This window comes from Saccostrea cucullata, unplaced genomic scaffold (genome assembly GCF_032062105.1).
Source record: "Saccostrea cucullata isolate Sc308-1 unplaced genomic scaffold, CSIRO_AGI_Scuc_v1 ctg3481, whole genome shotgun sequence".
NCBI lineage: Eukaryota > Metazoa > Mollusca > Bivalvia > Ostreida > Ostreidae > Saccostrea > Saccostrea cuccullata.
In genome coordinates, this window is record NW_026932977.1 from 16646 (window position 1) to 33089 (window position 16444).

The 16444-nt window shown below is 34.6% G+C and overlaps 1 protein-coding gene and 2 pseudogenes across 1 annotated transcript; all 3 read right to left on the minus strand.

Moving 5' to 3' along the window:
* Nucleotides 1-1679: 1679 nt before the first annotated feature.
* On the minus strand, nucleotides 1680-3759 carry LOC134236784 (uncharacterized). The gene is made up of 2 exons (XM_062718928.1): nucleotides 2926-3759; nucleotides 1680-2803 (listed from the first exon to the last, which is right to left on the minus strand). Exons 1-2 carry the CDS (start codon nucleotides 3608-3610, stop codon nucleotides 2169-2171), a joined length of 1320 nt encoding a protein of 439 aa, XP_062574912.1. The 5' UTR covers nucleotides 3611-3759; the 3' UTR covers nucleotides 1680-2168.
* Nucleotides 3760-11201: 7442 nt separating this feature from the next.
* On the minus strand, nucleotides 11202-12318 carry LOC134236783 (uncharacterized; annotated as a pseudogene).
* Nucleotides 12319-14565: 2247 nt separating this feature from the next.
* On the minus strand, nucleotides 14566-15727 carry LOC134236782 (uncharacterized; annotated as a pseudogene).
* Nucleotides 15728-16444: the final 717 nt, after the last annotated feature.

Below are 16444 nucleotides of genomic sequence, written 5' to 3' on the forward strand. Positions count from 1 at the left end.
ATATCTGTGTCATTTTTAGGGGGTTGTAGAAATTAAAAATAAAGGATCCAATGTATAAAAACCAGACATAACAACTGTCTTCAATTTGAATATGATAAATAAACAGAAACCCAAGATATTACATAATAATATTTAAATAAACACCCTTGGACATTGTACATTTGATTAATATTTTAATTCTTTCCTAAGAATTTACACCTAATTTTTATAAAGTCTATAAGTTATCACACAATTTTGAAGATATTGCATATCAAAACTCACATCAGTTATCTCAGTAACTAACTTTACCCAGGAGAAAATGATCCAAAAATAAATGTATTGAAATCTCTTATTCATGCTTCATTTGTGTACTTATGGTGTGAAGTTTTTAAGTTACAAATTAATGTCAAAGAAGTCATCTCAATAATCTTATGCTTTGACCTTGACAAAGTGTCCTAAACAACAAAGTGTATTCATATAACCATTCTATATGTAATTAGTATGTACAATATGGTATGATAAAGATATTCAAGATATTATTAAACCACAGATTATGGGGCACTTGCATCTTTATTAGGGGTCTTATTGAGACCCAATTTAAATTCAAAATTAAACATGATACATACACAAACAAAATATATTTACAATTCCAGGAAAGTTAAATAATAACATTAAATCCAACATCTGGATATCTGTGTAAATTCTAGGGGGTTGTAAAAATAAAATGAAAAATAAAAGGTTTAAATGTATACTTCTCATACATAACAAAAGTCTTCAATATGAATTGGTAAAATTAAAAGTCACATTCAGATACTTTGAGGTCAGTGAGAATTACGTTTTAAAGAGCTCATGCTATCAGAAAATCATATTTTCAATACTTAATTTGACTAGATCTCAGTTTGATAAATGATTACACTTTATAAATAGTCAGTGTCTGACAGTAAAAAAAGATACAATCCTGGGTCCTTTCTTTGTCATCCTGTAAACCACAGTCTATAATCGTACTGGTTAAATTAGATGGAAATCATATTTATCTATGTGCTTCTTAAATCCTCCATCCTCTTAAGTTTGGTTTTCTTGTTTCAGTGTTCCAAGAGAGGATATTCTGTTAGTCTTTGCATAATCTGATAGTCTTTCACCATTCTAAGAGTAGACATAGATCATTTCCATAAGCCCTCACTAGAGAATCCTGAAAAATAAAAAAAAATAATGTCTTAGTTGAAAAAAAAAATTGTAATGTAATATAAGCTTGATAGAATTCTAAATATAGACAAAAAGGGTATAAATACAAGTTGTAACATAAGATTTTGACTTTTCATATTAACCATGGGTAACACCTCTAGTAAAGAAAAGAGTAAAGGAATTAGTAAAATTCAGTTTGGAGAGAGAATTCTTTCAGAAAAAGATGTAGACAGAGGTATACCAGTTAAAATAAAAAAAAAGATGGCACTATTGAGATCATTTCTCAAGAAGAATATAACCAATTATGTCCAAAAAAGGGTGATCCTAATGTTGTCAGAGATTACATCGAAAGACCCTTGATTGCAGAAGAAGCCAATGAAGAATATTATACATTTATTGCATGATAGTGAGGGAGATATGAAGATTTCTTCATCCATGAAAAATCATATTCCCCGAGGGCAACGCCCGAGGGGAATATGATTTTTCATGGATGAAGAAATCTTCATATCTCCCGACCATTCATGCCATAAATTGTTTATTATACCGAATCAACAATAAACTTCAATACTCATATGTTTTTGTTTCTTCTTTAAGAGTGACAGTAAAAAATTAATTTATCTTACAATGATATAAAATGGAGATTCAAGATAATTATAATAACAAAAAAAGTTTTAATATTTATTGTATAGTAATTTCATTCATATAACAACAAAATAACAAAAATAAACATGAGTAATAAGTTCTGTCATATTATCACAGATATTGTAGCAATAACAAATCATGAATAACAAGTAACACAAGTTTAACAATGTCATAAAAAATAAATATAAATAACAAATAACAAGATATTTATCTTAAAGAAAAAAATGTAAAGCAAATATTCTCAAATTTAACATGTTGAAGATAAATAAATAACAAAGATACACTGTATTTAATTCAAGTTATAAAACATGGAAAAACAAATAACTTCTAACTGAGCCCTAACAGTAACACTTTTCACAATGCATTTATTTTTGAAAATTAATGTTAATTGTGACGTTGCATCTGTCTGAAAAAGTTGGCCTAAAATTTAGAAATCCTCCAGAAGAATTAGAAACATCTACTTTGTTCTGTGTGTTCATGTTGTTTTGACTGATTTCACTTAGGATGTTCTGGATATCTTTCGAATGGGTCACATTAACAGGCTCCAACTCAAAGTCATCTTTGAACACATCAGAAAGGTCTCCTAAATCTTGCAATTGTGGAGTTTCCGAAACCATTTTGTGGCCCAAGGCAGAACTTAGTGTGTCAGAGATTTCTCTTTTCTTCTTATCACTTACAAAATGAGAATAAGACTTTAGTGAAGCTTTGGACTTGTGGCCCGATACCTTCATGATGTGGCGCCCACTAATGCCACCGATATCCATCACTGTTATGCTTGTAGCGCGAACTGAATGATTTCTGTATTCCCGAGAAAGTTTTCCTACCTTGGAGATTTCCATCATAAATTGAGAGAGAGTATTTTTTCCCACAGGAGAATTCATGTACCACACATCATCGTCCTGGTTAAAGGTATCCCTGGGTCTTTGCCACAGGTCATTTCTGTCTGGACTAAATTTCTCAATATATTTCTTAAAGGACACCACAGGGCAGTTGCTGTTTCCTGTGAAATAAAATTGATTTTTCAAAAAACAAAAACATAACAATTTTCATTTTTTACGTAAAACAATATTTGACATGCAATATTAATTCGATATTTGGCACAGTAATATATGTGTACTATACCTGGTATTTCATACATTCTTCCCTCTGTGACACTCCCCTGGGTGTCGGCCCGATGATTTTTGTCCAGTTCATCAATGTGTTGGTTAACAGACTGTCTCCCGGTGTCATCCTTCATAATTTTAAAAGTATCTTTTGTCATAAAACGAATGTTCTCACGCCCTCTTCTGCAAAGAAATAAGGTAATCTCGAACCATACTTTCTTCTGTAGTCCATAGGGTGTAGTCGTGTCAAAAACGTGGGTACTTCCGCTGTACAATTGTCTCAGATCATTTTCTGAAATGGGAGGATGGTGTTCAATGTTTTCAAGACCCCTACTTTTCAGGTCCGTCGCTTCGGCTTTAAAAACTTCATTGCTCCCACAGAATTCTGGGTCAGAAAGTATGTCACAGCCCCGTTTATCTTTCATGTATCGCTTAATCCCATACCTTATGTTTTGTAATGCTGTCTTTTTGAATCTTTCTCCATTTGTTTTTCTGGCTCCAACGTAAAACTTTTTCAAAACATCATCTAATACTTCTTTCGGACAGCTTTCAATTTCGATTTCCATTGCCGTTGCTGCTATAAAATCTCTAAGGCATTTAATCGACAACAGTGTTGACTTTTTTGTATTCTCTGAATCTTTCAAAGACAATAAATCGCTGATTTCATCCCCTGTCGGTAAGTGGAATCTCTTACTTTCAGCCATTTTGTGACGTCTGCTTACTCGGGAGTTTTCGTTCAATGAACGATAACTCTTACGGTAAAACGCAAGAGGCCTCCGAAGGGGTGGAATATGATGAAAAGCGTGCCGACGACGGGAAATATGAAGTTTTACGGCCCGCTCACGTGATAACCTAGAACCAATCAGATAACGCGTTGTTTAGAATATCTATAATGAGGTATAATAAAACCATTTATTACCATGACCTTATGGTCAAGATTGTGATATATACACTCTGATAATCATCTATGATGTCTCTATCATGTTTACCTCAAAAGTTGGAATCAGAGTATTTGTGTTCAAAGAGCTGAAGAAACTATACAGACAGATCTAAGATTTTGGAAGCATACATATTAATGAATTTAAAGGAGATATAACACTTGAATTAATTACTACATTATTAAAAAGAAAGAACACAAACTCATAGAAATGATATTGAAAGTACCATAAATGAATAAAGTATCATGCTCCAAGGTATTATTTTTATAAACAGGAGAAGGTTTAAAGCAGTCCCTATGCACTCATAAGAAGATCTTGGGTAGTAGAAACACCAGGGAATTTTAATTCCACACAATCAGATCATCTTACATCAATTATAAGGTTATATTTTTTATACATAGTCAAGAGGGTTATTGAGGTTTATTCACTGTTCATCCTGTGGGGGTACATTATAATATTCTTTGCATGTAACATAATGTCAATATTAAATGAAAAATTGAGAATTCATTAGCACTTAGAGATAAAAGTTAAACTCTTTACCAACTAGGCTATTTAGGAAGCTGGGGGGGGGGGGGTAACAAATTAACCATATTTAACTTATTCTTTAGATTTGCTATCTTCACCTGTTAACTATCATTTGGCAAAGAAAAACTTCATACATTTTAGTTTTAAAAATTGATCATGCATTTTTTGTATATATTTATTTCTTTTCTTTTTCTTCTAAAGGATATCAATGTAGTCTAAACATGACCATGGCAATCAACCCTCATGATTTTTAAAAAATCATATATCATTTACTTATCAATTCAAAACTATAAACGTGCATATGTAAAATGAATAAATAAATAAATATTACAACTGTATCTCATTGAAACTTTACCTTCAAGTTTGTGCGTTTCTTTGTTGGTTGACTAAGTGTGTATTTCCAAAGGAAGAGAAGACAGGCTGAACTTCATAGAGAGTGGATTATATTTTCCATGTTGAGGACTGTAAAAATAAAACCATTTTGTTAATATGACAGAGTACTGCATTAAACAATGCATGTTTAAATATAACATGTACAATGCCAAAAAATAAAAGATCATGAAAATATTTGTTTTTCATCTCAAAAAACTGTTTTTAACATTAACTCCAGATTAAGAAAAATTCATCATGTTATCTTAAGATAGTAAAAAAAAAGCACAATTACTGTATTAATATCACAAATAAAATGATTCTCAAATTATTTATTTAGACACTAATAGACTTTTTCTTAACAACAGATTCAATTTTGATTAATACCTGTCAGTACTGCATACAGAAAAATACATCTTTTTTAGCATCATCACAGTAGAACATGTATAGTCCTTAATTTTTGGAAAAGCTCGTTACCAAGAAACAAAAGTGAAAATGAAAATATATGTATGTCATATATCCCACAAATTTAGAATCAAAACAAAAAGTAAATGACTATTAGGATTAATCTTTTGTAGATTTTTACTTTTCTGTTATAACAATCCTAATATCTCTTTGATCAACATTTAGTAAGTCTGAATTCCAAGGGTGACCGACATAATGAATTATGAAATTATATCATAATTTATACAATAAGACTTATTAATATTCTGAAGATCCCTTAATCATGTGTTAATATATTTTAGGTTAAATAAGGGTGTGCTTATATGAATGTAAGTTAGAGATATCAGATCACATAAGTATTACACAGTAATTAAATTAACCATATAATCATGCTTAAATGCAAAGATGACCTTCATAGGAAATGTAAATAATTAAAAAACAAAACAAACTTACCAGAGATATCCAAATATATGCCCAATAAGTCTATCCATTAAATAATCCAGTGAAATAACATCTCAGCTGATCCTGAAAAAAAACATACAATTCAGTGATACACAATAAACCTCATTTTACAATGTAAGTAAAGCAATAATTTACAGACAAAAGGGACAGAAATGTAAAAGACACCATGTATTTTACCAAAATTTAGTGAATATTTTTCTGATTTAAATTCAATCATAGAATATATTAAATGCACTCTGAGTTACATGCAGGTTATACAACTGTAAATCATATGAAATGAGAATACAGCATTTACACTCAAAATAGAACTTTACATATAAATCATGGTTAAATGCAAAGATGACCATCATAGGAAATGTAAACAAGTAAAACAAGACAAACGTACCAGAGATGTCCAACTATATGCCCAATAAGCCTATCCATTAAATAATCCAGTGAAATTACAAATTCTCAGCTGATCCTGAAAAAATCATACAATTCAGTGATACACAAATTAACCTCATTTTATAATGTAAGTAAAGCAATAATTTACAGACAAGAGGGACAGAAATGTAAAAGATACCATGTATTTTACCAAAATTTAGTGAATACTTTTCTGATTTAAATTCAATCATAGAATGACCCATCATAGAAATATTAAATGTACTCTGAGTTACATATAGGTTATACAACTGTAAATCACATGAAATGAGGATAAATACAGCATATATTCAAAATAGAACTTTACATATAAACCATGGTTAAATGCAAAGATGACCTTCATGAGAAATGTAAACAAAAAAAGACAAACTTACCTGTAGAATATGTCTGTCAGAAAGAAGATTTCAAAAATGAAAGTGGTCTAAACATGCACATGGTAAGAATCCATCATGATGATTACTTCCGTTGTCATAGAGAAATTGACCTTTAAACAAGAAAAGCTTCACAGCAGGAAAATCATCATAGTAAAAGAGAGGAAAAACAAAAGATAGTCCTATATTTTCTGAAAATGTAAGTTCACTTCTTAGAAACAAAAGTGAAAATAAAACTTTAATTTTACAAGTGTATGACGTCATTTTTAAAAGTGTATGACGTCACATTGCATAGGGTAGCTCGCTGATATGGATGACGTCACAATGCATAGGTAAGTTTTATCGTACTTTTTCACACGGCACTTTATAGATGATGCAAGAGGAATATAAGGAAACACAGGTAAAAGGTATATTTCTTTTGCACACGACCCTAATTTTTTGCACACGGTTCTTTATAGGTGATGCAAACAGGTATAAAAACGCAGGTAAAACGTATTGATTCTTGTTATAATCTGTCTTGTGTGTGTTATTTGTTATTGTTTTCAGTGAAAAATCCAGGTTGTTATTGTTTTCAGTAAAAAAAAATCCAGTTTGAACTGGTTATAGGGCTGTCTAGACTGTGAAGCGTGAAGTCATAATGACATTCTTGAAATGTTTTGCACACGGCCCCAAAGTATTTACCTGTATAGTTAGCATAAACAAAACGTAGTACCCACGTACCAATGTAAACACAATGTAAACAACCCCGTATTTAGGGGATAGGATAGGTTAGGGTTAAAAAGGGGTAAGGGTTAGTTAGGGCTAAGGGGGATAGGGTTAGTTAGGGTCTAGGGGGGTTAGGGTTAGTTAGGGTTAGGGGTTAGGGTTAGGACTGCACTCAATTGACCACCCTATTCCCCTCAACCAATCAGAATCCACCATTTTTGACCTCATTTGCATAAAAAGTGCACTCAGTTGACCCGGCCGGCTAGACCCCTTATACTACTCATCTTTAACAGAGAATATATAAATTTATATATACTTTAGTATTCAATTAATACATTTCAATTTTCAGTAAACTTTTCAGTGCTGTTAGATTATCCTGGAAACTTGGTCGTAATGTTTTAACCCCCCCCATTTTTCCATTAAAGCCATATATGTGGTGTATTTCTAAGATAATAGTGTAAATACACATGTAATGTGTTATGTACGTTAATTTAGATAAAAAATTTGAACTCAAATAACCTTATATGCTGTTTATAAAGTTAAATTGCAATTGCTTTATTTGTGTGTAGTTGTGTTGAATGTTAATATCATCCGTTACACAGATGTCTGCAGGGTAAATAAGTATTATATAAAGCAGAAAGAAGAGATATATTAGATGAGATGCATTTCGTGTTTTAACTTCTATCCATTTCAGTCCATCTCTTCCTTGCTCTTTTCTTTGCGTGTGTTCGTTGATCTATTCCTCCTTATTCCGTCCGCCCGTCTGTCTTTAACACTTTCGTTTCCGCAAGATATCTCGATACATTTGAGAGTTTACAATAAAATTTAACATTGAAACATTTAACATTAATATTGACCGAGTTGCAGCTCACTGGTCTAAAAATTGGGATGGATGACCGGACAGCTACAGACAGAACCAGCTATAGAAAAAAAATTATTGCGCTCAAAAAGTCAGCGCCCAGTCCTTAATTAATTTGTCCAAATTCCCACCTCAACTGTACATACAAAAGCTATATATTTCAAACATTCCTTTGAGCCCTATTTTCTACTCTCATATAAAATATCTGTACTAAGCCCGTTGTGCCGAATTATATATCTTGCTTTCAAAATGGCAGTGTACATAAGCAATATGTTCTATATATTGTTTTCAATTTCAGGCCCAAGAGGACTATATGTACAGTGGTTGTGTTGCTAGAATTCGTTGAGAAAATAAAAAAATTGAAACTTATTTGAAACCTTCTTTACAAAGAGTATAGACTTCAAAAATGGATGGACTTAACGCCATATTGTGGATCTTTTTGAGAGTACCCAACCAAGCTGTAACTGAAGTAAATCCAAAATATTTTACAAGGAATTTTCATTACCGCTACATGTACATAGTCATTACATTGTACCACTACAAAAAACATTACATAACCGCTACATATAAAAATATACATTACTGCTACATTGCCTATTTCGTTAGCCAGCCACTTATATGTGTACAGATTAATGTAAAATACATGTATAAGACCTGTATCCCCTGAAATACAAAATCTCACATTTACACGATATGCAGAACGGGATACTACAAATCATGGACTAAGTATTATATTCAATTATTTGAAGCAGTTTATGCTTACATGGCAGCAACCATCTTCCCAAGTCAAGAGTTTCTGATCCGCTCCGCTCCACAAAAACGGAGCGGAGCGGATCAGAAACTCTTGACTTGGGAAGATGGGCAGCAACCTAAGTAAACGTTTTATTTCACACTGCCATACATTTATATACATTGTAACTTCTGTCGACATTGCCAAAAATTTAGAATAGAACAGTTACTGTTAAACATCATGCTGAATTCTTTGTGAAGGCTTTCTGATTGGAACTTTTATTCAATACCTGCATACCTGGCTGATTCAATGTGTAGTGGTAATGAGTTGTTTCTACTAAAAAAATAAAGCGGTAATGATCAGTCGAAAATTTTGGAAAAGGTAGCGGTAACGAGTTGACATTTTTTTTGGCGATGTAGCGGTAATGTTGCCCTCCCAGCTGCAGAACCGCAACTTTCCGAAAAATATCTTAATTACCTTGATGTACTGGAGAGCTACAGAGCCACCTATTAAAAACTGTATAGTTATTGCGCACAAAAAAGCGCGCTGTTTCTCGAATTATTTCTCCATGTTTTTAAAACTGTCATCTCAAAATATTACTAACCATGTGTTCCTAACATATTCTTTCACTATTTTCACAACACAACATTCATTATGATTGTTGTTAATAGCCCTCCTAGCCATGAAATTAAAATCAATGAAAAGTTTTCTATTTATACTGACGTTTTGATTTTTCAAGATTAGTTCGGTCCAATTCGTACAGATGTAAACTATGAGAGTACTTGATAGAGGTATAAGATTTTTTTTAATCTAGCTTTTTTCATCTGATTTAAGAATTTGGAATAAAAATAAAAATATCCATAACACAGCGCAAAAAATACACATTTTTTTAATAGGTGGCACTGTAGCTCTCCGGACTGTCGATATATTTTTTCGAGTTCTGGATAATTACGTATACTTGGTTATATTAGGTAGAAGTTGAGAGAATTGACGACTCAGTATTGACCATGCAGGGAGACTATACGCTACATAGGCGTAGTCACAGGGGGGCAACGGGGGCACTAAACCCCACCCCCCAACTTTCAGATGGGGGGGGGGGGAGAGTATGTCTGTGCCCCCCCCCCCCACTTTTTAATGAAGAACAAAATCACAGCTATTTTGAAATAATATTGCAATTTATATGTTCAACAACTGAGTAAGCATTTCTCTTGAAGTAATATAGATGTATAATGCGGGTCTTAAATTTGGAATTGAAAGTAACTTGCCTTTGAAAAAAAGTTGGCCACTCCCCCCCCCCCCCCCCCCCACACACACACACGCGAAATAGGATTTTCGAGTTTGGGGAACTTTCACTTTTTTTTTTTGCTTGTCAAATAATTTCTGGACTTGAGCCTTGAGCCCCCTCACTTTTAAGGTCACATTTTTTTCTTTTTTTTTTTTTTTTTTTGCTTGTCAAAGAATTTCTGGACTTGAGCCCCCTCACTTTTAAGGTTGTGACTACGCCTCTGGGTAGAACATTTGTACAAAAGCAATGCCTTAAATTGAAACAGTGGAAATTGAGTGTCGCTGTCCGGAATTTGACATGTACCCAGAGTAGTTTTAAGGTCACTTAGTCTATATTAATGGGAGGCGTAGTTTTCAATCAGCGTCTATGTTGACATCTCTCCTCTCTCTCTTGAAATTTGATTGTGTATGGCAGTGACGTAGCATCGTTTTTGAAAGTGGGGGGGGGGGGGCAAGTAAGAGAAAATTTTGTTTAAATTTTAATACCTGAAAAAGGTTGAAAAGCAAAAAAAAAAGTTCCAAACTCAAAAATCCTATTTCTGGGGGAAGGGGGTTGAGGTAGAGGCCAACTTTTTTCATTGCCTACTTCTTTCAGTATCAATGTTTTAGAGCGCAATACTAAATTTCCCTTATATCGCTTCATTGTAGTAAGAAGTGGGTGGGGCACCAACCTTTCAATGAAGATTTTCAATAGTAAAAGTAATGTTGGGAAAAAATAAGGACGGCCCATATGACATTATTTTCAATATTCATTCAGTTTTCTTAAGAACAGCCAACAAACATGCGCTGACCATATACAACACATTTTTTCATCAAAGATGCATGGCTTATAGATAAACTTAAAGCCATGCGTAATAAGTATCACTGATAAAATAACTAAAAAAAAGAAAGAAAACAGAGGATTATTAAGTTTCCTTTACCTGTCACGTGACATACCATTTAAGTGCCACCCCCCCCCCCTCCAAAGCCAAAAGAAAACCCTTTTTACATGACTTCTCGCTCCCAATTTTCGCACAAATGTATATTATCTCAGAAAAGTGTAACTCAAACAAATGGTAACTTGAAATTAATTTTATTAAAGTGTGGCGATATTATGGGCACGGCTGTTATTTAGTTTCAAATGCAAAACAAACAACATCATATGGGCAATGGGCAGCCAACAAGAGCATGCCCCAATCAAGTGCACAAACAACATTCAACATCAAAGCAAATCATATATCAAGGTCATTACCAAAGGTCAAAGTTCATATAGTGGTAAGTCAAAGTTCATACAACATCAAAAGTTCAAAGTTCACAACATCAAAGTTCAAAGTTCACCATATATATATATATATATATATATATATATATATATATATATAGAAAGCATTGACCCTGGGAGGTGCAGAGGTCAAAGCTTACAATATAATTACCAAAATGCCGCTTATACGCCACAAGTTCCCTGAGATGAGGATCAGAATGAAACTCATCCAGGGAACTCCGCCATCATGGTGGGGGTAGAGCGGCATATACGAACAGCCGTACCCAGGACCCTTGCTAATTGGGAAAGCAGGATTGACCATGCGCAACGATAGCCTCAAGTCCCCCCTGGAGAGAGTTTAGAAAAATGTTATTCCCCAACGAGGACAAGTGTACCCCATCCTGTAAAAATAAAGCTGGATCAGGTTTAATGTCTGTATGGCGAATTATTGCGCCCCCAGATTGCAAGACAATTGCAGCTATACCAGAATTAACCCGTTTGCGTGCATTTTCCATAGCTTTTAAATTTGCTGAATAGCGCCATTGGAGACGCGGAAGTATAAATGACCATATAATCCTACTGTTTTGAAAGTGATTCCTTAGAAATAAAACCAACTGCTTTGCAACCACTCTTATTTTTCTGATCGATACATTGCCCAAGTCATCCCCCCCCACAATGTATAAGGATGAAATTAGGTACAGGGCCCACCTTTTCAAGAGTTCTAATCTTTTGTTTAGTTTTACTTAACTGGAGGCCACTATAACCCTGCCACCACAGGGAGATGTGTTTTCTTTCTAATGTCAAATTTGTACCACCTGGTCTTAATACAGCTTCCAAAAAGGCGTGCTTTATTATTGATGAACCCACCAACCATATTGTCTGTATATCTAAAATTAGATTAAAACTTTGGTATGCGAATGTAGGATTTGTAAGAATCAGATTTCCAACGACCAGATCTCTGAATGTCATGAGTTGAAAATCCTTTTAACGCGAGATCAGTACTCGCGCCGATACGAAAAGAGTGAGATTTGTATCCTGAGATACCAGGCAAATTTAGATGCTTTACTGCCTTACAAAGTACCCCCGTAAATTGATATCGTGTGAGTGGGGATAAATCGAAGTGTCGAAATAATGGACCTGAACCCTCTGGACGGATGCTGATGTATTTAGTAATGAGCTGATATGGACATGCTACACCACCCTGCTTATCTATTTGTAGTACTGTGCCTTTACCTAACTGGTCCGTTTTCGAATACCGGATAGTCAGTAAGAGAGATTGCGTTTCGTGATTAATGGACAAATTGTCGATTTGAATTGTGTTTTGTTGATCACCTTCTCTTGTATTAACTGTTAATTCGCCAACTCTTAAAAATCCATGAAATGCCAGGGAAAATGCAGCCGAGAAAAGAGCTGTTTCAAAAGCATTGGTACATATTATGGGCAGAACTTGAATAATATTTAGCAAAATTGTTTTCGTTATTGGCAATCTAGTATCTACTATATGTTTCAAACGTTTCATGCCTTGCAATAACTTTGTAACCAAGAACTCCGGGGTTGGATCGTGAACACTCTGCAATTTACAATAAAATGAAATGGCAGACAAGTATGACCTCACGGTACCATATGCGAGGCCGGATGATGATGAATGCAAAACGAATTGCACGACTGAGTTTAATGTAGGGGGCCATGGCGAGCAATCAATGAGTCTACATACTTTGTAATAAGCTGCCATTCCAGCCCGATGAGATTTATGTGTGTTTTCAGATACTGAGGCGTCTAAAAGTTTAGCAAACTCAGGCTGGAGATGATGTTGCGGAAAGATAGGGGTACTGGGCAAGGGTGTTCCCTGGCATGTGGAGCTGCTTGTCGGAATCTGGCCCACTGCTTACGAGAAATTGAATCAGCAACTACATTGTCTTTACTTGGTATGTAAACTGCACGAAACAGAATATTATAATTCATAGAAGCAAGGACAAATGGTCTAAGTAGTGTCATGACCCGCTCTGATTTAGAAGTGAGTTTATTTATTATAGCGACTACAGCTTGATTGTCTATATGGAGAATGATCTTTTTATTAGCGAGTTTGTTACCCCATTTATAGACGGCCAAGACCACCGGAACTAACTCTAAAAAGGTCATGTCTTTAAGTACGTCATTGGACGCCCAAGTCTCTGGCCAAGGGTAAAAACACCATTCCCCATTGAAATAAGCACCACATCCCAAGTAAGACGAACCGGAACTATCTGTGTAAAAATTAATGTTGTTGTCTGACGTCCACTCAATATCTAAAAAATACACAGTCCCATCAAATGATTCAAGAAAACTAATCCACATGTACAAGTCCTGTCGCATTGATTGAGTTATCCTTATGTGATAATGTAATTCTGAAACTCCTATTGTAGCATTATAAAGCCGACGCAGAAATGCCCTACCTGGTCTTATGGCTCTTGTAAAGAAATTCAGTTTACCTAAAACAGATTTTAATTGTTGGAGTGTCGTCTTGCGTTGAACAACGAGATGGTGTAAAATACCCTGTAGCTCTAAGCATTTTGAATTGGGGATCTTAACTAGCATATGATAAGTATCTATCTCAAAACCTAAAAATGTCATAACCATAGTAGGGCCTTCAGATTTGTCCTCGGCAATAGGAACACCTATATCATCGCAGACGTCTTGAAAATTCGACATAAGATCTTGACAGGAATGGGCATCCCTCCCAGCAAATATAAAATCATCTAGATAATGATCAATTGTTGATGTTTTAGAGCGCTGTATCGTAGCCCACTGCAAAATTGTAGAAAAATCCTCGAAAACCTTACACGAAATGGAGCACCCCATAGGTAAACATTTGTCTATGAAATAATTACCCTGAAATTTAAAACCCAGGAGATCAAAATCGCCGGGAAATATTTGAAGAAGTCGAAATGCGGATTTTATGTCTCGCTTACCTATGAAAGCCCCCTTCCCTAATTTAGCAATCATCTGAATCACTGAATCAAAGGATGAATATTGTACAGCAGTTTCACAAGGATCTATGTATGAATTTAAACTACTAAACTTCGGGAAAGAGAGGTACGTTATTAGACGCCAGCCCAAATTATCCCCCTTCGGCACTAACCCAATTGGAGATAACCTAAGATTAGAAATTGGTATTTTCGTGAAAGGACCCTGTATCCTCCCCATTTTAATTTCTTTATCGATTTTCTCTTTCAGTTCATTAGGATGATCGTCCGCGGATTTCAAATTATTACATTGAATTGGTAATCTAGGCCCATGATAATGAAGTTTAAACCCTTGGGAGAACTCTTGGATTAGGCGATTTGCTATGATTCTGTTAGGATAGTGGACGAGACATTTTTTAAGGGCGTGTACATTAATAGGCGTTGAACCTAGACGCCATAGATTGCGGGGTGCGGAATCTTGGTCTTGAGTAGGTGGGGCGCTGGGTGTTGCTGCTGGAATACCCCCTATAATTGGTATTTGCATTTGTTGAATACCCCTTATAGTTGGTATTTGCATTGGTGGTTTGTGGACGAAAACTTGACTGTCCATAGAATTGACCACTTGAATTTTGTTGGCGAAATATTTGTGCGGACCCAGTGTTTGAGGCTTGTGTAATGCAATGTATCTGTGGATGGTTACTACCACATCGAATACAGCTGTGTTTATACATGCATGGGAATTTGTCACAAGATCCCTTGTAATTGAAATTGTAGCATTTATCATTATTGGTTTTGGGTGCATTTGTTACGTTATAAGCGGGCCCAGAATGCATATACATCATCCATAATTCCGAGTCAATTTCACCCCAGGAAGACACAGGATTTTGCTCTTTGCGCAGCCTAAACTGCGTATCATATTCTTTCCAAGATATAGCCCCCCTGCTAACACCCATTCTTACGGTCTGTATGTACTTAAGTAGGTCAAGAGTCTTGGCGGGATGTGCACTCAAGTACACACTTGCAAATATGAGCATAAGGTCAGTCCATTGCTCAATATTTTCTACCTTTTTTGGGTTGGCATCTTTATAAATTATCTCACCCATACTATTCATAACTTATTTCTTTTCATCAGACCCTGATTTTGGTGTTACCAATGTGGCCAAATCAATATACTGCCCACTAATAATACGTTGTTTGACTGTGCTAGAAACATTCATACCAATCATATGTATTGATGGGACAGGAGCAGGGGTGGTACCAACATCTGTTGGAGTTGAGATTGTTGCTCCAGAGGTGGTCGGTGCAAAGAATGGTCCTGCACTTGTCGTCAACATGGGTTGCGCTTCCGCCACAACGGAAGTTGATGGAGCCTGGGTCGGTGGTATTGGTACATGTACTGGACATCCTGCCGACGCCGTCGACGAGTACGTCTGGGAATTCACAGACACCGTAGCCTGACTACCACTTGGCTGCTGTGTGGCAGTCGCTGATGGTTGAGCCATTCTGCGCTTCTTAGCTCTCGGTGGCATCATGTTCAGTAAAGAAAAGAAAATTCTTTATTTTTATATATATATATATATATATATATATATATATTATTTCTTATATTTGTAAGAAGAAATTTAAATTAATTATCTCCTCATTCTCACATGCTTAATTATTTCTTTTTATAAAGTTAGCCTAATTTTTTATTTATTTATTTATTTATTATTTTTTTTTAATCTCCCCTTGGTATAGAAATCTGAAACGTGTCGGATCAATTTATAAAACAAAGAAAAATTAATTAAAGCACTATGATATAAATCCTAACGATCAAGATAATTGACTTAATAATCATTATATCTTATCACATACTTACATCATATAATCTGTTTTAATGAAAACTTATATAGATACAACGTGGTCGGCTAATACAAAATGGCCACAACAGACGCTAGAAAAAATTATCATTATAAAATCAAGGATCATCGGGAAATATGAATAAATACTCCTAAATTGATTGCAGCAAACAACTACCAAATAGATAACAAAAACATCCATATGTATTATACCCATTAACTATTTTTCTAAATATCTAAATTTGCAAAAAAATTATCCTTTAAAATTGCACCAACCTCATTCATATAGTCTGTGAATGAAAAAGGATTAACGGAAGTTGACTCAGGGGGAATAACTCTAATTGATTATAGGGATTATAGGCGGATCTATGGATTTTGTAATATGGGAAATTAACACTTTCTTCGATAAAA

Excerpts from the sequence above, each read along its gene's own strand:
- LOC134236784 (XM_062718928.1), bottom strand. The coding sequence starts at position 3,610 with ATGGCTGAAAGTAAGAGATTCCACTTACCGACAGGGGATGAAATCAGC. Across the intron at positions 2,804-2,925 it reads AAGAATGTATGAAATACCAG|GAAACAGCAACTGCCCTGTG; the intron begins GTATAGTACACA and ends TTTATTTCACAG.